At 38.4% G+C, this 24827-nt stretch overlaps 1 protein-coding gene across 8 annotated transcripts in view; it reads right to left on the minus strand.

The window, feature by feature from the left end:
• Nucleotides 1–24827, minus strand: part of CHD6 (chromodomain helicase DNA binding protein 6) — a 293252-nt gene that overhangs the window by 94962 nt on the left and 173463 nt on the right. For all 8 annotated transcript variants that reach the window (XR_005213217.1, XM_037812432.1, XM_037812433.1 and 5 more), the window contains 2 exons: nt 24018–24273; nt 22905–23115 (listed from right to left, as the gene is read on the minus strand). Coding sequence is in view for 7 of the 8 variants with exons in the window: in XM_037812432.1 (XP_037668360.1) it covers nt 22905–23115; nt 24018–24273 (467 nt within the window). In the remaining variant the exon portion in view is untranslated. The remainder of the gene's footprint in view (nt 1–22904; nt 23116–24017; nt 24274–24827) is intronic.

A 24827-nucleotide genomic window follows, 5' to 3' on the forward strand; every position in this document is an offset into this window, starting at 1 on the left:
GATGTTACCCTGGGCCCAATGTTGACCAAAGCAAGAACTGGTTGGTAAAGTAGAAGTGATAGGAACCTTGGAGAAGGGCCAAGTCACCCTAGAGCTGGCAACAGCGAAGAATGTGCACCCTGACAAAAAAAATCAGATTGGTAATCCAGGATTTGGGAAATCAGAGTTCTAAAACTTCAGATAAATAACTGGTATGACCTCAAGGATGGACACTAGGGTTAGATGACTCTGTTTGAGGATGCTCTACAACACTAAATTTGACAACATAATCTTGACTACCTTGAGAAAAAGGAAAACTCATGCAAAGAAACCAGCACAAGAAAATACATGTACAGAAACCCGACAAACTCAGATTTATAAGGGACATGTACAAAGCAAATAAACATTTGAAAATACTGTCTTCATTTTACAAAGCCACATGCACATATACATGAAATTATGGTGTAGTTTTTTCCTTTATTTTAATGTAATAAACTCAACAATAATATATGGAAACTATAGCAGCAAATAAAACAGGGGTGGTGGTGACAGGATTTGGTGAAGGCAGACCAAAAAGATCCTGTGTCATGAGATAACAGCTAAGAGTTACAAGTCTGAATTAGATATAAGCATCATTACTGTTAATAACAACCACCCCAACAATATTAGTAGCAAGCACTAAAGAACTGTCAGCTTTGTGCCGGGCACTGTGATCCATGCTTTATAGGCATCATCACATTTAATTCTTACAATAATCCTATGAGGTAGTTTCTATTATTGTCCATTTTACACTTGAGAAAAATCTTAAAAAAAAAAAAAAAAAAAAGGTAAAGTAACTTGCTCAGTCACCTAAGTCACCTGCTGTCTGGTGAGTTGAACCCAGATCACTCTGACTCAGGATCCACACTATTAACCAGTCTCTGCTGTATGCCCTTCATATAGTCCCTCACATTTCAGTACAGTAGGACAAATAGGACACTAGTAAACTTAGGAAATTTAAAACTCTAACAGAAAGTAGAAGCAGAATCTGTAAGTAGGTATCAAAATGCTTTTGATAAATCAATGACACAAGGATCTGTAATGGGTTACTCACAGAAGTTTGGTCATGTATGTGAAGCAGTGATAGAAACACAGGATTTGGAGTCAGGAAATAAGGTTCAGATTCAATTAAACATTAGGTGCCCCTGCTGCGGCCACCACCACTGCCACCAATACCAACTCTACTCCACACATCAATGATTAGTGCTGGAGGCACAAACAGTTTGATGTTGTTTGACAAAACTTCCCTAGTCATCAGAGAATCCTGAGCCAGATGCCCTTGGGCCTGAGCAAGGCTAAGGATTAGCACAGCCTAGAAGGGGAGGAGAAATCACTGAACAGCGATAGTCCAGTCATCACCTAGGGGCAAAAATCTCCATAAAATTAGTAGCACTGTTTTGCCAGCTATAATACAGCAACAGTTTTAGAAATTGTACAGGATGGTTAGAACAGTAATTCTCATTTCTAAATTTGATCAATTTTAAGGGAGTACTCTCAAAGAACATGAAACTAAAATAAAAGTCCAATTATTTGAGTTCTTTTAAATCATTCCCCACCTCTCTACTTCTGATCCTTTGGCTATGCCTTCATTTCTGTATGAGAGTCTGGCATGAAATTATAAAGGAACAAAACCAAACTGACAGCTAGAGAAGCAAAGAGGCTCAAAAACAAAGAAATTCTTGAGATCCAGTAAGTCTGAATGAAGAAATCAGACAAAATTTTCCATAGCAAACTTCAGCACAGCAATTAACCCTCAGCAAAAACATTTCTTGAATGAAATCCCTAGGAGTTAATGTGGCTCTTCAAACTGTAATCCTGAGTCACTGAAAACCTGTGTGTTTTGTTAATTAGAAGTGTGTGTGTGTGTGTGTGTTTGTGTGTGTGTGTGTGTGTGAGAGAGAGAGAGAGAGAGAGAGAGAGAGAGAGACATGTTTTTGGCACAATAGGAAATGCTGACCTCACAAGGCATGAAGAGAAATGAACAGCTTTCTCATCTCCCAGCAATAAACAGCTGGAAAGCTTAATGAGTCAAAAAGATTCCATTCAGAACAGTCACAAACATATAAAATACTTAGGATTAAATTCAGTAAGAAATATGCAGGACCTGACATCATGACACTAGGGGCTATATTGATATTGTTCGTCACTATGTCCCCATCACCTACAGAGGGTCTGGCACATGGGAGGCACTTTATAAATATTTATTGAGAGAATGGGGAATATAAAAGACCTGAATAAGTACAACAAATAGCATTTTCCTTAATTTTGCAAAGATATTAATCCTAAGAGTAAAAGCCAATCAAAATCTCAACAAATGGATATATGTATATAGAGATAGATATAGATATGTAAATGTGTGTGTGTGTGTTGTGTGTGTATATATGTATGTGTATATATATATATTTTATCCCCCCTTGATTGACGGGTTAGAGTGGTCAGGGATAGGTTAAAAGAACAATTCTGAAGTTCATCTGGGATAACATATGACAAACAAAGGAAAAGATGTATTGATCAAAAGAATAGAAAGGCCAGACACATACCCAGGAAATATCACATTTCAGTATATTTTATGCATAATATTTTATATGAATGAGGGTGGACTATTTAATAAATGATGGTTAGAAAATTAGACATCTTTGGAACTAAAATAAAATTAGACCCCCATCACATACCATTTACCAAAATTACAAAAAGACTGAAGACAGAAAAGTAAAAAAAGAAAATCAAAGAAATACAGTTGAAGATTATGAATTAACATGCTCACTTAATTCTTCTATCTTCCCAAACCTCTAGTAAAATGATAGTAAAAGGATATTTTAGAAAAGCATAGTCCTCCTTTCCCCAAATAACCCCACAAATAGAACTGCAGAAAAAGTGATGACAAGAATTTGGAAGCTAGAAAGCAGGTCAAATGGTAAATGACTTGAAGAAAGCAGGATCCTAAGAGAGTACGAACCTAATTTAACACTGCAGAATAAAGGGATCAGGCATTAGTGACACCAGGTACCCTTGAAAGTGGGGATGCAGAGAGCCTAAATACAGGGGAACTGGTTGAATATTTGTTTAATATCAGTTGGCCTTCTAGATCACCTACCTCAAACTTGGGAAGGTAAAATAGAAATTCTCTCCCCTCTCTACCCTAGGAGATCACAGGTAAATGTGGAATTACCATAATGAACAAAGGGGAGGGAGACAGAGATACTGAGACCCCTAGTTCTCACCACCCCTCCTCTCCCATCAGTTCCCACTACACTAGCAGCCAGATTTCCACCACCTAAGCAAAAAAGAAGAGAAACGAAAAACAAAAATACCAACAGGTAGTGTTAACATGTGAATACTGAAACACAGAGTCAACAAACCTAGCTCATACCCAAGCTTGTAATCAGTTTGATAGTGCCTCATCATCTGACAGCCAAAGACACCAGGCATCCAAGGGATGTGAAACTCAGAGCCTCTGTTTCTGGTATGGAGGGGCAAGATCCTAATAAACCAACCTGCCAGCAAATAACCTCCATAAACAAAAATACAAAATACAAACAAACAAAATACAAAAAACAAAACAAGCCAAAAACCTACCTGAAGGTAGTGGAGAGTTAACAAAAGCAGGCAGATTTTGGAAAGGAACTGAAACCTGAAGTTGAGGCCTAATGGGAAGGCCTCTGAGTCATGGTGGCAGAGGCACAGGGCAGCTACACCTCTCACTAAAAAGCCACGGTCTTAAATGGGAAATGTTATGTTGTTTATCTGTTACCACAAAAAATAAAAAATAAATAAAAAAAATAAAAAGCCACTGTCTTTCTGGAAAGAGGCACCAGGGTAAGAGGCCCAACAACCAGGACGCCACACAGTGAGAAGGGATCCCCAGAAAACAGAGACAGACAAGGGGAATCCTGAACTCTGAGTATAAACTCTGTAGTCTCTGGCTGACTTCTGATTGACACATTCATGGGGCAGACTGAAAGCAGTCTAAACTGAGATAGGAGCTGCTCTCCACCAAAGACGTTGGCAGAGCTTGCATTTTAAGTCTAATCTAGTTGATTGTCTCCAAGTAAACAACTAAACATTTTCACAACAGAATCCTGAATCTCTGCAATATAATATTCACAAGATTTTGGGAAAAAACCAACATTATGAAACATAGGAAGAAACGGAAATGTGACCCATTCTCAAGGGAAAAGCCAATCAACAGATACCAACCCTGAGATGTTTGATACGTAAAACATGTAAAATAGCTGTTATACTTGAAATAAAATCAACAAATATGCACTCATAATGAATGAAAGGATAGAAAATCTCAGTAGAGAGATAAAATTTTACAGAATCAAATGGAAAACATGAATCTAAAATATTTAATACTAAAATAATGAAAGCAGTGGATATGCTTAATCAGCATGATGAAGATGATAAAGAAGTCAGTGAACTTGAAGACAGGTAAGTCCAAAAAAACAATAGAAAAAGGACTGAAGAAAAAAAACAAACAAAAAAAAAACCAGAACATAAGGCTCATATACCTGTGGGACAATAACAAAGGGTCTAACATACAGGTAATTGGATTCTTACAAAGAGACAACAGAATAGGGAAAAAAGAAAGTGAAGAAACCATGACCAAAAGCTTCCCAAATTTGCTAAAAGACATATATTTACAAACTCAAGAAGCTTATCGACGTCCAAGAAGGGTGAATTACACACATCACAGTCAAATGCTGAAAACTAAAAATTAAAACAAAACAAAACCAAAAAAAGACAAAAAAAAAACACTTAAAATTAGCTAGAGACATCTGGCAAGATGGCGGACTGGTGAGCTGTATGTTTTAGTTACTCCTCCAGGAAAGTAGGTAGAAAGCCAGGAACTGCGTGGACTGGACACCACAGAGCAATCTGACTTTGGGCATACTTCATACAACACTCATGAAAACGTGGAACTGCTGAAATAACCGAAATCTGTAAGTTTTTGTGGACAGGGGACCCACACCCCTCCCTGCCAGGCTCAGTCCCGTGGGAGGAGGGGCTGTCAGCTCCGGGAAGGAGAAGGGAGAACTGCAGTGGCAGCCCTTATCAGAAACTCATTCTACTGATCCAAACTCCAACCGTAGATAGACTGAGACCAGACACCAGAGAATCTGAGAGCAGCCAGCCTAGCAGAGAGGAGACAGGCATAGGAAAAAACAACAGGAAAAACTCCAAAATAAAAGCCGAGGATTTTTGGAGTTCTGGTGGACATAGAAAGGGGAAGGGCAGAGCTCACGCCCTGAGGCTCATATGCAAATCCTGAAGAAAAGCTGATCTCTCTGCCCTGTGGACCTTTCCTTAATGGCCCTAATCGCTTTGTCTCTTAGCATTTCAATAACCCATTAGATATCTGAGGAGGGCCCTTTTTTTTAATCCTTTTTTCTTTTTCTAAAACAATTACTCTAAGAAGCCCAATACAGAAAGCTTCAAAGACTTTCAATTTGGGCAGGTCAAGACAAGAGCAGAACTAAGAGAGCTCTGAGACAAAAGGCAATAATCCAGTGGCTGAGAAAATTCACTAAACACCACAACTTCCCAAGAAAAGGGGGGTGCCCGCTCACAGCCATCATCCTGGTGGACAGGAAACACTCCTGCCCGTCGCCAGCCCCATAGCCCAGAGCTGCCCAAGACAACCCAGTGTGACGGAAGGGCTTCAAACAACAGGCACACACCACAAAACTGGGTGTGGACATTAGCCTTCCCTGCAACCTCAGCTGATTGTCCCAGAGTTGGGAAGGTGGAGCAGTGTGAATTGACAAAGCCCCATTCAGCCATCATTTCAGCAGACTGGGAGCCTCCCTACACAGCCCAGGAGCCCAGAACTGCCCTGGGGGGACGGCACTCACCTGTGACATAGCACAGTCATCCCTCAACAGAGGACCTGGGGTGCACAGCCTGGAAGAGGGACCCACTTGCAAGTCTCAGGAGCCATACACCAATACCAAGGACTTGTGGGTCAGTGGCAGAGACAAACTGTGGCAGGACTGAACTGAAGGATTAGACTATTGCAGCAGCTTTAAAACTCTAGGATCACCAGGGAGATTTGATTGTTAGAGCCACCCCCCCTCCCTGACTGCCCAGAAACACGTCCCATATACAGGGCAGGCAACACCAACTACACACGCAAGCTTGGTACATCAATTGGACCCCAGAAGACTCACTCCCCCACTCACCAAAAAGGCTAAGTAGGGGAGAACTGGCTTGTGGAGAACAGGTGGCACGTGGACGCCACCTGCTGGTTAGTTAGAGAAAGTGTACTCCACGAAGCTGTAGATCTGATAAATTAGAGATAAGGACTTCAATTGGTCTACATATCCTAAAAGAATCCTATCAAGTACAGCAAATGCCAAGAGGCCAAAAACAACAGAAAATTATAAAGCATATGAAAAAACCAGACGATATGGATAACCCAAGCTCAAGCACCTAATTCAAAAGATCAGAAGAGACACAGCACCTAGAGCAGCTACTCAAAGAACTAAAGATGAACAATGAGACCATAGTACGCGATACAAAGGAAATCAAGAAGACCCTAGAAGAGCATAAAGAAGACATTGCAAGACTAAATAAAAAAATGGATGATCATACGGAAATTAAAGAAACTGTTGACCAAATTAAAAAGATTCTGGACACTCATAGTACAAGACTAGAGGAAGTTGAACAATGAATCAGTGACCTGGAAGATGACAGAATGGAAAATGAAAGCATAAAAGAAAGAATGGGGAAAAAAATTGAAAAAATCGAAATGGACCTCAGGGATATGATAGATAATATGAAACGTCCAAATATAAGACTCATTGGTGTTCCAGAAGGGGAAGAAAAGGGTAAAGGTCTAGGAAGAGTATTCAAAGAAATTGTTGGGGAAAACTTCCCAAATCTTCTAAACAACATAAATACACAAATCATAAATGCTCAGCGAACTCCAAATAGAATAAATCCAAATAAACCCACTCCGAGACATATTCTGATCACACTGTCAAACACGGAAGAGAAGGAGCAAGTTCTGAAAGCAGCAAGAGAAAAGCAATTCACCACATACAAAGGAAACAGCATAAGACTAAGTAGTCACTACTCAGCAGCCACCATGGAGGCGAGAAGGCAGTGGCACGATATATTTAAAATTCTGAGTGAGAAAAATTTCCAGCCAAGAATACTTTATCCAGCAAAGCTCTCCTTCAAATTTGAGGGAGAGCTTAAATTTTTCAAAGACAAACAAATGCTGAGAGAATTTGCTAACAAGAGACCTGCCCTACTGGAGATATTAAAGGGAGCCCTACAGAGAGAGAAACAAAGAAAGGACAGACAGACATGGAGAAAGGTTCAGTACTAAAGAGATTCGGTATGGGTACAATAAAGGATATTAATAGAGAGAGGGGAAAAATATGACAAACATAAACCAAAGGATAAGATGGCTGATTCAAGAAATGCCTTCACGGTTATAACAGTGAATGTAAATGGATTAAACTCCCCAATTAAAAGATATAGATTCGCAGAATGGATCAAAAAAAGTGAACCATCAATATGTTGCATACAAGAGACTCATCTTAGACACAGGGACACAAAGAAACTGAAAGTGAAAGGATGGAAAAAAGTATTTCATGTAAGCTACAGCCAAAAGAAAGCAGGTGTAGCAATATTAATCTCAGATAAAATAGACTTTAAATGCAGGGATGTTTTGAGAGACAAAGAAGGCCACTACATAATAATAAAAGGGGCAACTCAACAAGAAGAAATAACAATTGTAAATGTCTATGCACCCAATCAAGGTGCCACAAAATACATGAGAGAAACACTGGCAAAACTAAAGGAAGCAATTGATGTTTCCACAATAATTGTGGGAGACTTCAACACATCACTCTCTCCTATAGATAGATCAACCAGACAGAAGACCAATGAGGAAATTGAAAACCTAAACAATCTGATAAATGAATTAGATTTAACAGACATATACAGGACACTACATCCCAAATCACCAGGATACACATACTTTTCTAGTGCTCACGGAACTTTCTCCAGAATAGATCATATGCTGGGACATAAAACAAGCCTCAATAAATTTAAAAAGATTGAAATTATTCAAAGCACATTCTCTGACCACAATGGAATACAATTAGAAGTCAATAACCATCAGAGACTTAGAAAATTCACAAATACCTGGAGGTTAAACAACACACTCCTCAACAATCAGTGGGTTAAAGAAGAAATAGCAAGAGAAATTGCTAAATATATAGAGACGAATGAAAATGAGAACACAACATACCAAAACCTATGGGATGCAGCAAAAGCAGTGCTAAGGGGGAAATTTATAGCACTAAACGCATATATTAAAAAGGAAGAAAGAGCCAAAATCAAAGAACTAATGGATCAACTGAAGAAGCTAGAAAATGAACAGCAAACCAATCCTAAACCAAGTAGAAGAAAAGAAACAAGGATTAAAGCAGAAATAAATGACATAGAGAACAAAAAAACAATAGAGAGGATAAATATCACCAAAGTTGGTTCTTTGAGAAGATCAACAAGATTGACAAGCCCCTAGCTAGACTGACAAAATCAAAAAGACAGAAGACCCATATAAACAAAATAATGAATGAAAAAGGTGACATAACTGCAGATCCTGAAGAAATTAAAAAAATTACAAGAGGATACTATGAACAACTGTATGGCAACAAACTGGATAATGTAGAAGAAATGGACAATTTCCTGGAAACATATGAACAACCTAGACTGACCAGAGAAGAAATAGAAGACTTCAACCAACCCATCACAAGCAAAGAGATCCAATCAGTCATCAAAAATCTTCCCACAAACAAATGCCCAGGGCCAGATGGCTTCACAGGGGAATTCTACCAAACTTTCCAGAAAGAACTGACACCAATCTTACTCAAACTCTTTCAAAACATTGAAGAAAATGGAACACTACCTAACTCATTTTATGAAGCTAACATCAATCTAATACCAAAACCAGGCAAAGATGCTACAAAAAAGGAAAACTACCGGCCCATCTCCCTAATGAATATACATGCAAAAATCCTCAACAAAATACTTGCAAATCGAATCCAAAGACACATTAAAAAAATCATACACCATGACCAAGTGGGGTTCTTTCCAGGCATGCAAGGATGGTTCAACATAAGAAAATCAATCAATGTATTACAACACATTAACAAGTCAAAAGGGAAAAATCAATTGATCATCTCAATAGATGCTGAAAAAGCATTTGACAAAATCCAACATCCCTTTTTGATAAAAACACTTCAAAAGGTAGGAATTGAAGGAAACTTCCTCAACATGATAAAGAGCATATATGAAAAACCCACAGCCAGCATAGTACTCAATGGTGAGAGACTGAAAGCCTTCCCTCTAAGATCAGGAACAAGACAAGGATGCCCGCTGTCACCACTGTTATTCAACGTTGTGCTGGAAGGGCTAGCCAGGGCAATCCGGCAAGACAAAGAAATAAAAGGCATCCAAATTGGAAAAGAAGAAGTAAAACTGTCATTGTTTGCAGATGAGATGATCTTATATCTAGAAAACCCTGAGAAATCGACAATACAGCTAGTAGAGCTAATAAACAAATTCAGCAAAGTAGCGGGATACAAGATTAATGCACATAAGTCAGTAATGTTTCTATATGCTAGAAATGAACAAACTGAAGAGACACTCAAGAAAAAGATACCATTTTCAATAGCAACTAAAAAAATCAAGTACCTAGGAATCAACTTAACCAAAGATGTAAAAGACCTATACAAAGAAAACTACATAACTCTACTAAAAGAAATAGAAGGGGACCTTAAAAGATGGAAAAATATTCCATGTTCATGGATAGGAAGACTAAATGTCATTAAGATGTCAATTCTACCCAAACTCGTCTACAGATTCAATGCAATCCCAATCAAAATTCCAACAACCTACTTTGCAGACTTGGAAAAGCTAGTTATCAAATTTATTTGGAAAGGGAAGATGCCTCGAATTGCTAAAGACACTCTAAAAAAGAAAAACGAAGTGGGAGGACTTACACTCCCTGACTTTGAAGCTTATTATAAAGCCACAGTTGCCGAAACAGCATGGTAATGGCACAAAGATAGACATATAGATCAATGGAATCGAATTGAGAATTCAGAGATAGACCCTCAGATCTATGGCCGACTGATCTTTGATAAGGCCCCCAAAGTCACTGAACTCAGTCATAATGGTCTTTTCAACAAATGGGGCTGGGAGAGTTGGATATCCATATCCAAAAGAATGAAAGAGGACCCCTACCTCACCCCCTACACAAAAATTAACTCAAAATGGACGAAAGCTCTCAATATAAAAGAAAGTACCATAAAACTCCTAGAAGATGATGTAGGAAAACATCTTCAAGACCTTGTATTAGGTGGCCACTTCCTAGACTTTACACCCAAAGCACAAGCAACAAAAGAAAAAATAGATAAATGGGAACTCCTCAAGCTTAGAAGTTTCTGCACCTGAAAGGAATTTCTCAAAAAGGTAAAGAGGCAGCCAACTCAATGGGAAAAAATTTTTGGAAACCGTGTATCTGACAAAAGACTGATATCTTGCATATATAAAGAAATCCTACAACTCAATGACAATAGTACAGACAGCCCAATTATAAAATGGGCAAAAGATATGAAAAGACAGTTCTCTGAAGAGGAAATACAAATGGCCAAGAAACACATGAAAAAATGTTCAGCTTCACTAGCTATTAGAGAGATGCAAATTAAGACCACAATGAGATACCATCTAACACCGATTAGAATGGCTGCCATTAAACAAACAGGAAACTACAAATGCTGGAGGGGATGTGGAGAAATTGGAACTCTTATTCATTGTTGGTGGGACTGTATAATGGTTCAGCCACTCTGGAAGTCAGTCTGGCAGTTCCTTAGAAAACTAGATATAGAGTTACCATTCGATCCAGCGATTGCACTTCTCGGTATATACCCGGAAGATCGGAAAGCAGTGACACGAACAGGTATCTGCACTCCAATGTTCATAGCGGCATTATTCACAATTGCCAAGAGATGGAAACAACCCAAATGTCCTTCAACAGATGAGTGGATAAATAAAATGTGGTATATACACACGATGGAATACTACACGGCAGTAAGAAGGAACGATCTCGTGAAACATATGACAACATGGATGAACCTTGAAGACATAATGCTGAGCGAAATAAGCCAGGCACAAAAAGAGAAATATTATATGCTACCAGTAATGTGAACTTTGAAAAATGTAAAACAAATGGTCTATAATGTAGAATGTAGGGGAACTAGCGATAGAGAGCAATTAAGGAAGGGGGAACAATAATCCAGGAAGGACAGATAAGCTATTTAACGTTCTGGGGATGCCCAGGAATGACTATGGCCTGTTAATTTCTCATGGATATAGTAGGAACAAGTTCACAGAAATGTTGCTATATTAGGTAACTTTCTTGGGGTAAAGTAGGAACATGTTGGAAGTTAAGTAGTTATCTTAGGTTTGTTGTCTTTTTCTTACTCCCTTGTTATGGTCTCTTTGAAATGTTCTTTTATTGTATGTTTGTTTTCTTTTTAACTTTTTTTTCATAAAGTTGATATAAAAAAGAAGGGAAAGTTAAAAAAAAAAAAAAAAGAAAAACAAGGAAAAAAAGATGTAAAAGATGTAGTGCCCCCTTGAGGAGCCTGTGGAGAATGCAGGGGTATTCGCCTACCCCACCTCGAAGGTTGCTAACATGACCACAGATATAGGGGACTGGTGGTTTGATGGCTTGAGCCCTCTACCATAGGTTTTACCCTTGGGAAGACTGTTGCTGCAAAGGAGAGGCTAGGCCTCCCTATAACTGTGCCTAAGAGCCTCCTCCCGAATGCCTCTTTGTTGCTCAGATGTGGCTCTCTCTCTCTAGCTAAGCCACTTGAAAGGTGAAATCACTGGCCTCCCCGCTACGTGGGATCAGACACCCAGGGGAGTGAATCTCCCTGGCAACGTGGAATATGACTCCCGGGGAGGAATGTAGACCTGGCATCGTGGGACGGAGAACATCTTCTTGACCAAAAGGGGGATGTGAAAGGAAATGAAATAAGCTTCAGTAGCAGAGAGATTCCAAAAGGAGCCGAGAGGTCACTCTGGTGGGCAGTCTTACGCACACTTTAGACAACCCTTTTTAGGTTCTAAAGAATTGGGGTAGCTGGTGGTGGATACCTGAAACTATCAAACTACAACCCAGAACCCATGAATCTTGAAGACAGTTGTATAAAAATGTAGCTTATGAGGGGTGACAATGGGATTGGGAAAGCCATAAGGACCACACTGCACTTTGTCTAGTTTATGGATGGATGAGTAGAAAAATAGGGGAAGGAAGCAAACAGACAAGGGTACCCAGTGTTCTTTTTTACTTCAATTGCTCTTTTTCACTCTAATTATTATTCTTGTTATTTTTGTGTGTGTGCTAATGAAGGTGTCAGGGATTGATTTAGGCGATGAATGTACAACTATGTAATGGTACTGTGAACAATCGAAAGTTTGATTTGTTTTGTATGACTGCGTGGTATGTGAATATATAAAATAAAATAAAATTAGCCAGAGTAAATCAACACTTTCATGCAGGGGAACAATGATTTTAATGACTGTAGAACCTGCTGCCAGAAACCATGGGGCACAGAACACAGTGGATTAACACTTAAAGCGCTAAAAGAAAAAATAAAAATCAACCCAGAATTCTAATATGAAAGACACAGATATTAACAAAAAGAAAAAATCTGGCTCGGGGAAAATACACTGCAGGAAGATAACAATTTTATCATGATTTATCCTCAGAAAGTCAAGAGAAGACATGGTACCTGCAAAATAACAGGATACTATAAAGATGGAAAAACTAGAGAAGAAAATGTTTTAGTAAATTAAAAATACAATTACAGAAAGAAAACCTAGGGATTACAGTTGGAAGACAGAGTAAGGTAGTTCTATCAAAAAGCATAGGGGAGGGGGCAAGATGGTGGTAAGGAAGGCATGGAATTTAGTTATTTCCCTCAAGCAACTAGTAAACAGCCAAGAACAACTAGCAAATAGTTTGGAACAACTGATGGGGGGACATCTGTGATCTGACAACATCGTACATCAGTCAGGAATGGGTGGAATGGCTGAGATCACAGCATAGAACTATACGTAAACCTCCCCAAACTGCAGAGCTGGCAACCCTCCCCCACCGGCACTGCAGGCTGAGTTGCAAAACATTGCTGCAGAAAAAAGAAGCAGTCCCTGCTGGGAGCAAGGGAATGTAGCTCAACCAAGCTCCAACTGTGGTTTTAATCAACAAATGAGGACTACTGAATACAGGCTACGAGCACAGATAAACCCGGAGCAAGCAAGAAAGGAACCTGAAGTTTTTTACTGACAGAGAGGAACAGGGCTAATGGGGAAAAATAAATAAATAAATAAATAAACAAATAAACAAATAAATAAAAACAGAGGCTTTTGGAATCTGCTGAGATCAGAATACTGGAAAAGGGTTGTGCCCCAAGCAAAGGGGCACACAGAACCGGGTACAAATTCTAGTTCTTGCCTGATGAACTGTAGGACTGGGGACTGGGTCTGAAAAGGGGACTTCTTGCTTTCTTTCCTTTTTTTATCTCTCAAATAGCTCATTAGAGAACACCTCAGGCATTTTCAATTGTCAGTACTGACCCATGCAAGGGTGGCATTAAGATAGTCACAGAGTCAAAGGAAAAACTCAAGTGTAGGAAACAATTCCCTAAAGGGCTCATCTTCCATAAGAAAAGAGGGAGGCACTCCCTCAGAGAACTCAGACCACAGGGCCGGGGTTGGGGGCGTGGGCAGAAACAGCTTAAGCCTGGCTTTTGACATCCTTGGTCCCTGGCCAGGACAAGGTTCACTGAGAATTCAGTACACTGCATCTCTTACACCAGTGGGGAGCTACGGGCTGAGAACTGCCACCTGCTGGGCAGGACAGGAAAAGCAGAGAGTCTAGAGGCCTCATAGAAAAGTCTGACAATCTGCTAGGTCTCACACTCAGGGAAACCTGATACCGAATACGGCCCCCTCCGAAGACCTGGGCCTGTCTGGTCTGGGAAAATCGAATCGGGGTAATCAAGGAAACCAGATGCCTAGACAACAAAAAACTACAAATCACACTAGGAAAACAAAGATTTGGTCCAGTCAAAGGAACAAACTTATACTTCAACTAAGATACAGGAATTGAAACAACTAATAATTAAACTAATCTCCTAACTCAATTCAAAAACCAAGTCAACAAGTTGAGGGAAGATATGGAAAAAGAGATGAAGGATATAAAGAAGTCAGTCATTGGGCAAACATAAGGAAGAACTCAAAAGTTGAAAAAACAATTGGCAGAACTTATGGGAATGAGAGGCACAGACTGATAAATAAAATGGTGAACTGTGGTGTATAACTACAATGGAATATCGAGTGGCGGCAAGAAGAAATGAAGTTGTGTGGTATGCACCCAGGTAACTGGATCTTGAGGACAGTATGTTGAGTGAAATAAGGTAGAATCAAAAAGACAAACATTATAACGCTTCAATAGTATGGACTAACTATAATGTGCAAACTGATAAATGAATCTGAGAGCACAGGTTATCAGGGGAAGGCTTATGGTAGAGGTTTCCAGATCATAAGCTCTTACAGTAGTCACATCTATTCATGAGTTGTAATGATTATCTCTAAATTCTGAGATGCTGAGCTGTTTGTGTATAACCTGGTCTGTTCCTGTAATTTTGGGTATCTGTGTGACACCTGAGACTCAGAGCCAGAGTTCAGAGGCTATGACTGTCAGCGTTACCCCATGCAGCAAATGTTAAAAAAGATGAAAGGAGATCAGACTTCAATTAGAGATGAACGAAATGGACTTGATTAGAACTAAGGTAAACCAGATTAAAAGGAAAAGGATGATACTGACTGTGTTTTAAAACATCAACTTCTGTGTGAGACCAAAGGAAGATATGTTTATTTGGTGCAAAATCTATACTTTCTGTAGCATGCTATATAATTTAAATTGCATGGTCAATTTATTCAAACACCATAATTACATGGGATCTTGAATAGGGGGTGAGATTTGGTTGGTATGTAAAGGGTAGCTTGAAACCCTCATACATCCCAGAGTAATTTGGGCAGAGAATAAAAATGTATTTGGCAAAGCCCCCTTGAGGGCCTGGGGGAAAATGTGGAAACATTAAACTTCCCTATCTGGGGAATTCCTGATATTTTAGCAAGCACTGGAAAATACCATTGCAGTAGGCCAAGCCCTCAATCTTGGGGCTTGCCCTTATCAAGGTTATTGCTGCAAAGGAGAGGCTAAGGCTACTTATAATGGTACCTAAGAGTCACTCCCAGAGAACCTCTTTTGTTGCTCAGATGTGGCCTGTTTCTCTCCAAGCCCACTTGGCAAATAAACTCACTGCCCTACCCCCTACATCGGACATGACTCCCAGGGGTATAAATCGCCCTGCAATGTGGCTCATTACTCCCGGGGATAAGCCTGCATCTGGCATTGTGGGAATGAGAAAGCCTTCCTGACCAAAAGGAGGAAGAGAAATGAAACAGAGAAATGAAACAAAGTTTCAGTGGCTGACAGATATCATATAGAATCGAGAGGTCATTCTGGAGGTTATCCTTATGCATTATACAGATATCCTTTTTTAGTTTTTAGTGTACTAAGAGAGCTTGAAGGAAATACCTGAAACTGTTGAACTGTAATCCACTGTCCTTGATTGTTGAAGATGATCACATAACTAAATAGCTTATACGGTGTGACTATGTGATTGTGAAAACCTGGTGGCTCACACTCCCTTTATCCAGTGCATGGACTAATGGGCAGAAAACAGGGGGACAAAAAATAAATGAGTAATAGAGGGGGAAAAACGAGTTATGAGATGTTTTGGGTGTTCTTTTTTACTTTAATTATTTTTTTTCTTATTCTTATTTTTTGGAGTAATGAAAATGTTCAAAAAATTGAGTGTGATGATGAATGCACAACTATGTGATGATACTGTGAACAACGGATTGTACATGTTGGATGATTAATGTACCAATAAAATTACATTTAAAAAAGCATAGCAAAAAATAATGAGCTGGTAAACATAAAAGAGAGAAAATTAGATCAGTTAAAAGGTGTAACATATAAATAGCGGGAGTTCCACAAAAAGAAATAATGAAAATAAATAAATAATAAATAAATAAATAAATAAATAAATAAATAAATAAATAAATACACAAAATTCAAGAAAATTCCCCAAGGACTAAAGGAATTCAAGATTTCATTTGGAAAGATCCATGTAGTATCCAGTACAAGCACACAAAAAGCAATTCATTGTAAAATTTCATAGCATTGGGAGTAAGAGAAAATCCCAAGAGCTTCTAAAAAGAAAAAAGCATGTCACATATACACACCAGAAATTAAAAGAACTTTAAACTTCTTAACACAACCCAGGAAGCTAGAAGATGATGGAGTAATATTTTCAAAAATCTTAGGGTAAGTTATTTCTAACCTACAATATCAAACCCAGTCAAACTATTACTCAAGAATGACAGTAGAGAGAGGATCTAAGATGGCGGCATAGAGAGGAGTAGACGCTAAGTAGTCCCCCTAGAACAACTAAAAAAAAACAGAAAAAACTAGTAAATAATCCAGAATAACTGCAGGGGGACAAATGTGACCGTCCACTCATCATACACCAACCTGAATTGGGAGGAATGCCCGAGATCACAGCATAAAATCTGTAAGTAAAAACTGCAAATCCAAATCGGGAGACCCCTTCCCCACAGCGAGCTACAAAGCCTCATGGTGCCAGAGAGAGGCTTTCTCCCAGCAAGTGAATATAGCTCAGCTGAGCTCCAACTGGGGTTTTAATTAGTGAGTGTGAACTGCTCACTACGAGGTATGAATCCCCAACAAGTAGACAGAGGCTTTGGGTGACGACTGACCTTGGAGAGCTGGAGGGTTGCCTTGGACTAGTTCTGTTCCTTTTTCGACTCAGTGGAGAAAGCCTCAGCCATTTTCAGTTCCCAGTTCTGTGACCCAGACAAGGGTATAGCACAGGCAGAGAGAGACCACTGAAATGCTAATGACCTCCCCCTAGGGTGTCTTATCTTCTCTAAGAGGAAAGGGGTGGAGCCCAGCTCTACTACCTGCCTTTCATTCAGAACTTATACCAGTCAAGAATTATAGGCTAACAGGAGTCACCTGCTGGGCAGAAAAGCACAGTGCCCAGAGGCATCAGAGGGTGTACCAATTTTCTAAGACACACCCTCAGGGAAACCGGATACTGAATATTTCTTCCTTCTGGGACCTTAGCCCATTCTGGTCAGGGGAGGCCTGACTGGGGTAACCAAGGAAACCATGCCTAGACAACAGAAAACTACAACCTACACTAAGAAAAATGAGGTCATGGCCTGGTCAGGGGAAAAACTTGCACTTCAACTGTGATGCAGGAATTGAAACAACTAATAATAAGTGAATTCAAGAAGTTTAGGGAAGATATGGCAAAAGAGACGAACCGTATAATGAAAACACAGGACATACATAAGGTAGAAATTGAAAGTTCAAAAAACCAACTGGCAGAATCTAGGGAAATGAAAGGCACAACACAAGAGATGAAAGACACACTGGAAAATACAACAGCAGATCTCAAGAGGCAGAAGAAAACACTCAGGAACTGGAGAACAAGGCACCTGAAAGCCTACACACAAAAGAACAGACAGAGAAAAGAATGGAAAAATATGAGCAATGTCTCCGGGAACTTGAAGACAAAATGAAAAGCAAGAATGTACATGTCATTGGTGTCCCAGAAGGAAAAGAGAAGGGAAAAGGGGCAGAAGCAATAATAGAGGAAATAATCAATGAAAATTTCTCATCTCTTACGAAAGACATAAAATTACGGATCCAAGAAGTGTAGCATACCCCAAACAGAACAGATCTGAATAGGCCTACACCAAGACACTTAATAATCAGATTATCAAACGTCAAAGATAAAGAGAGAATCCTGAAAGCAGCAAGGGAGAAATGATCTATCACATACAAAGGAAGCTTGATAAGACTATGTGTGGATTTCTCAATAGAAACCACAGAGGCAAGAAAGAAGTGGTGTGATATATTTAAGATACCGAAAGAGAAAAAACACCAACCAAGAATCCTATAGCCAGCAAAACTATCCTTCAGATATGAGGGAAAGCTTAAAATATTCTCTGACAAACAGACAATGACAGAGTTTGTGAACAAGAAACCTGCTCTACAGGAAACACTAAAGGAAGCATTGCAGACAGAAAGGAAAAGACAGGAGTGAAAGGTTTGGAAAACAATTTTGGGAGATAGTAGCACAGCAATGTAAGTACACTAATAAAGATGACTGTGAATATGGTTGAAAGAGGAAGGCTGGGATCATGTGCGACACCAGAACAAAAGATGAACAATAAACACTGGGACTGTGTAACTCAGGGAAAACTAGGATGCTCAATGATTGTAATAAAAGGTACAAATATGTTTTTACATGAGGTGGAACAAATGAATGGCAACATTGCAAGGTGTTAAAAATAGGGTGGGATTGGGGGGAAAATACAATCAATGCAAACTAGAGGCTAGAATTAACAGAAACATTGTATTATGCTTCCTTTAATGCAACAAAAGCAATATACTCAAAGCTAAATGCATATGGGGGGGTGGGGAATAGGGGAAGGGTATGGGACTCGAAGTATTGGTGATGTTATCTGACTCTTTATTTTACTTTAGATTAATGCTATCTTTCCTTTTGTCACCTTCTAGCTATCAAGTTTTTTTGTTTCTCTGTTTTTCTCTCTCTTGCCTTTTTCTGTTGCCTCTCTGCCTTCTTTGACTTTTCCATCTTTGTGGAAGAAATGTCCGTATATGGAGAGTGGCAATGGTGCGCAATACATAAATACATGACTATACAGGGAACCAACGATTGTTTACTTAGGACAGAATGTATGGTGTGTGAACAAAGCCATCTTAAAAGAAATGGGTTGATGAAGAAACCCTGAGGGCACTATACTGAGTGAAATAAGACAGACACATAAAGGCAAATATTGCAGGGTCTCACTGATATGAACTAATTATAACATGTAAACTCATAGACATGAAAGATAAGTTACCAGGATATAGAACGAGGCTAAAGAATGGGGAGCGGTTGCTTATTATGAGCAGAATGTTCAACTAGGGTGAACTTAAATATTTGGAAAAGGACAGGGGTGATGGTAGCATGTTGTGAGAATAAGTAACAGTTCTGAAAGGTGTGTGAAGGTGGTGGAAAGGGTAAGATCAAAGTCACATATGTCACCAGAAGGGAAGTTGGATGTTAAAAGATGGGAATGTATAAAAGAGTGAATCTTGTGGTGGACAATGTCCATGATTAACTATACAAATATTAGAACTCTCTCTCATGAACTAGAACAAATGTATGTCACTATAACTAGAGGTTAATAATAGAGAGGCATATAGGGAAAAAATATATACCTATTGCAAACTATATACTACAGTTAGTAGTATTTTAACATTCTTTCATCAATAGTAACAAATGTACTATACCAAAACTATGGATCGATAATGGAGGGGGGGGGCGTGGTTAGGGATATGGGAGGATGTGAGTTTCCTTTTTTTTTGTCTTTGTTTCTCTTCTGGAGTAGTGAAAATGTTCTAAAAATTGAAAAAGAAATAATTGTGTTGATGGATGCACAACTGTATAGTGGTACCGTGGGCAATCGATTGTACACTTTGGATCTTTGGATAGTTGTACGGTATCTGAACAATCTCAATTAAAAAAAATAAAACAAAAATAAATAAATAAATAAATAAATAAATAAATAGAATGAGGGTAGACTAAAAACATTTTTGGACAGTCTTAAAATTTCCCTATCATTTCCCCTTTCTCAGAAGCTCTTGGAAGGAGTCCTGCAACATTGGACCTACCAATGACGAGATGTGATTCAGAAGGTAAGGAAAGAAAATTGCCAGCCTGATGAAACAGAGGGGACCACAGGATCCGTGCACTAAGTGACAAGAACAACAGGCTAAAGAGGAGCAGCTCAGAAGGCCCCAGGAGAGCTGGCTGCAGGAAGATGAAACTGAAACTCTACAACCAGGGTAGAGTTTGGAGCTGAACTTTGAAAAGTATATAGAAAAATAAGCAATCAAGTGAAAAAAAAAAAAAGATAAATTTTAGCTTCGGAGAAAATAAAAAGTATGCAAGAAAGAAAAAGTCAATCGCATTACTACGTGATTGAGCTGTAATTTAGCATTTACATAAGTCATAATAAAACTGAACATTAACCTAACTAAAGTATTACATGACATGTTGAGAAGGTGGGGGGACAGGAAATTGAATAAGTGGTAGTTATGAGAGACAATAAAAGAAGGCTAAACACTCGTCTTTTTAATTTTTTATTCATTATTTTTTTAATACTCGTCTTTTTTAGTGAGAATGGGTAATACCTAAAACTGAAAATAATTAAGAATTTACAACTAACAACATTATTTAGAGACATAACTATAAATACCAAAATAAATAAGCATGAAAAGTTGAAAGCAATTGCTTCTGTAGAGTGGGAAACTGGGGTGGGGCCAGGGGAAAGAGCAGTGAATTAGGAAATGTAATTTTTCACAAGTCCAATGAATAATTAAATTATGTGCATGTATAACACTGATGGAAATAAAAACTAAATTAAGAAGAGAAAAGAAATGATTCTAGCAAGGCCAGGAGAACCCTGTTGGTTGGGGTTGGGGAAACCATAAATGAAAATAGTTCAGAACATTGATGATCTCATGGTTAAAAGGTAGGGAAGCCTTTCAAAGCAGATTTAAGCTTATTTTTAAGCTGTTTTAAGACTGAAAAATACGACTTTTATAAAATTTAGAACTTCCAAACAATAAACAAACAAGCAAAAACCCACACCCATAAACAAATTAAAAGGCAAAAACAACACTGGACAAAGTATCTGTACCATATTCATAAGTAAACAGTTTCTATAAGTTAATAAACAAAAAGGCCAAGACCAACAGAAAAAAGGAAAGAACATGAACAAGCAATTCACAAAAAAAGTAGTTAATAAATATGAAAAATATTTACCCCCACTACTAAACAGAGGTAAATATTAAAAGAAAATACTGTAATTTTGGATTACTGAATTAGCAAAAATTAAGAAAGAACAGTACTGATCACAGTATGAAAAAGAAAAAGGCATTCACACACATTCATGAAAGGCATATAAATAGAACAATCTTTCCAAAGGGTGTTTTGGAAATATGTATCAAATGCTTTTAAAAAAATACACTGGAATTTATCCTAAGGAAATAATTGGAAACACTTGCAATGAATATAAAGGGATATTCACAGAGTTATTAATAGAGTTCCTTAAAATGCTGAAAAATTAGAAACAACATATAAAACAGAATACCACACAGATCATCAAAATTATCTTGTAGAAAAATAAAGAAAACAATTTCATAATATATTAAATAAAAAATGTGAGTTACAAAATGGAGTGCAGAATATGATCTTGACTCAAAGAAATAAATATTTGTATGCACAAAGGAAAAAAAAACAAAAGCTGAAAAGATAACTCCCAAAGCATGAATGGAGACTTTGTGTGGATGGTGGGGTTATGTATCTCCATATTCTCAAGCAAAATTTTAATATTATGTAATTTGAAGCCAACATGAAAAATAAATGATAAAGGAAAATAGCATAAAAGGGAGTTAAAGAAAGATTTCTGTACTTAAGTGCTCCAGAAATGGGTTCCTAATAAATAGTGAATTTAAAAAAAAGAAACTACTTTATTAGTTTTGATTTATTCATCGTAGCTTTCTCAAAGAAAAAAATAAAAGTATCAAGAATTCACTACATATAAATTCCACTACTGGGCTCTGAAAAATTCTTTAATTGTGTAATCAGATTTCAGAGAATTATTTATGAAACATTAAATGTCAGCATATCCCAAAGTTAAATTTACCATTTTCTTTAATACTGTTTCTATAAATTACATGTTATAAGGGCAAACAGAATCTTAAAGAATAAGGATATTTGTTAAGACAACAGATTTGGTACGATTTTACTATATGAAAACAAAGATTTCCTTTAAAACTCAGCAATGCCCAGGCTAAAAACAATTCCAATAACTCTGAAAAGTCTTTGATTAAGAGTAAATTTTAAAATCCATTCGTCATCTTCAGGTCATTGATGTATCACAATGACTGACAATTTAAGGCAGAGAGTATATGATGTAACAAATGCAGCACCCACACAGAAACCAAATATCCACATACCACCACAGACTTTTCAGTTGAATAAGTAACGGAATTTAAGCTTAAGGAATTACAGAAGTACAAACAAGAAAATAAATTGGGATGCCACATCTGACATATCATAAAACTTCAGAGGGTTTGCCAAGAAAGAACATACAATATCCCCAAATTCTTTTTCTGTGAGTTGTCAGCTTATGCTCTTTTAGAAACCTGATGTAGTGATACTTTCCAGGATGTATTACTCTTACCATTATTAAGCAAAAAAGCAAAGAAAAAAAACTAAACAGTAAACACATTATTTTCTTAACCTGTCTAGTGCTATCTGAATTCTTACTCTTCCAACAAAAGTGAATATAATTAAATGTAGAATTCGTTTTGCAAAGCCAGGGCTCCACATATAGGCTATAAAACTCACTCCAGGCAGTTAAATTTGAGTATATTTGTTCATAAGATTTAACTCTGAATTTTACCCTATCCTTAGGAGGAGATTCCTTTTCTCCATTTTTTTTAATGCTTTCTGTTCTTGTTAAAGCATAATTTTTAAATGGATCAAAAAGATATCTAAGAAGAGGATCAGTCCCCAGTGTTTGATGCACAGCTTTGACGCAACTCTCACCTTCTCTGGATGAGGTAATCTTCCAAGATATCAAGGCAGCGCACCATCTGGGAGAAGATGAGTACTTTATGGCCACCTGCAATCAGCTTAGGGAGCAGTTTGTCAATAAGCACCAGCTTCCCTGCTGCCTGAATCATGGCCTGCAGCTGGAAGTCAGAAGCATCAGGACTGTGAGTTTTTCGGAAATCTTCCAGAATTTTCTCCTCTGCCCCTGAAAAGGAACAGAACAAAACTATTTCTTGAACAAAACATAAAGTTAAAAGCTGCTCTCTGCTTAACAGATTCTAGGAAAAATGAAGCCATCTGTTAGATGTGAGTTCTTGGGTACTAGACCAACAGGCCAGTAAGCAGATGCTGTGCATCCCCAGTCTGTGTCCTGAGCAGAGGACCTTCCAGTAGCAGCAGCAGGACTCCTTGAAGAGCAAACAGATGCTTCGCTCTCCCGGAAACCTCACCAACTAGAGAAAAGGCTTCTGAGATACCTAGCACTAAGCTGAATCATGCAAGTAAAGAAACCTTCACAGGAAGTTGATCCCCCACCCCAAAAAGACCTTCATACCTCTTGGCATCACAAAGACTAGCCCGTCAGAAAACCCAAGCCATATTTTTTATTAACCCCAAGCCATATTTTTTGATCAAAAAACTTTACTATAAGAAAAGCTTCTGATATCTCTCACTAGTACAATTAACTGGTAATCTATCTGCAGAGAGTTTTAATCCTATTGCAACATTATCATTTATTCAACTATGTAATGCACTTATCTATCCCAAAATGGAAAGTCTGGAATAGACTGCAAGTACATGCACAGCAGACTGATGAGTGATATCCATCTTCTGGCAGGCAGAGTCTGTACTAGAGAGGAAGAGAATTGGTAAAGATAGGTTCAAAACTCACTTCTGTGCACTTACTAGCTAGCTTACTTAGGGAAATCCCATTAACCTCTTTGAACCTCAGTTTTATACTCTGTAAAACAAAACAAAACAAAACAAAAACAGTGAGAATGCATACAACCCAGCACTAATGGGAACTCCATACATCTTTGACTATCAATAGTTTTGGCAGAAACCCATGCAGGCCTGCCTTACTCCCTGCTGCCCTGCTGCCCCACTCACCATTGATCAGGTAGGGATGGTTACAGCACTTTCTCAGCTCCATCATGGTATTGATGAGATTGGGCATGTTGTGCTGATTTGCCCCCTTGGTCAGGAAGGAAAAGTTCTTCTCCAGGATGGCTCGGTAGTACTTTTTCTGGATATTAGTAAGCTCCACTTCGATGATAGTCTCTTGTTTGGGAGCAAGGTTCTTTTCCACATCATCTTTCAGCCGCCGAAGCATCATTGGTTTTAGGATAGACTGTAGTTTCTTCACCTGTCCAGGAAATGAGACCTGTTCACCTGCCCCAATCCTGATTTAATGATTACTGGGCTATTCCAATCTTCACCAAAGTCTCTTTAGCGTCTAAATCATGGCATGATTGATCCCTGAACATGGGAGGTTTATAACAATGGTAATAGGAAAAAAGGGATCTGGTTTCAATTAACAAGTAATTATTGAGGACCTATGTGGCAACCTTACAAGATATAAAGGGAGAAAGATACAAAAGGCAACGCTCTAGGATGAAGAAAACAAATCTCTCTTCTGCTTTCTTTAACACGTGTGCTCAGTAAATACCTGAGAAATATTTTAAGCCATGTTAGGAGGAACAAGTGATACATTACAAAGGGAAGCCTCAGATGCTCAAAGAATACAGTAAGAAGTAGAGGCAATCTGGAAAAGGATTCCTCCTACATCTTCTGAAAAACAACAGCAGCATACATGTTTGGTGGTAGCAGTATGTAAAGAATTAATGTTGTAAGGTGACATCTCCCATTACATCTGGAAGCTGTCACATCAGGGGCAGTTTAAGTCTGATGGACTATTTC

This window comes from Choloepus didactylus, chromosome 19 (genome assembly GCF_015220235.1).
Source record: "Choloepus didactylus isolate mChoDid1 chromosome 19, mChoDid1.pri, whole genome shotgun sequence".
Lineage (NCBI taxonomy): Eukaryota > Metazoa > Chordata > Mammalia > Pilosa > Megalonychidae > Choloepus > Choloepus didactylus.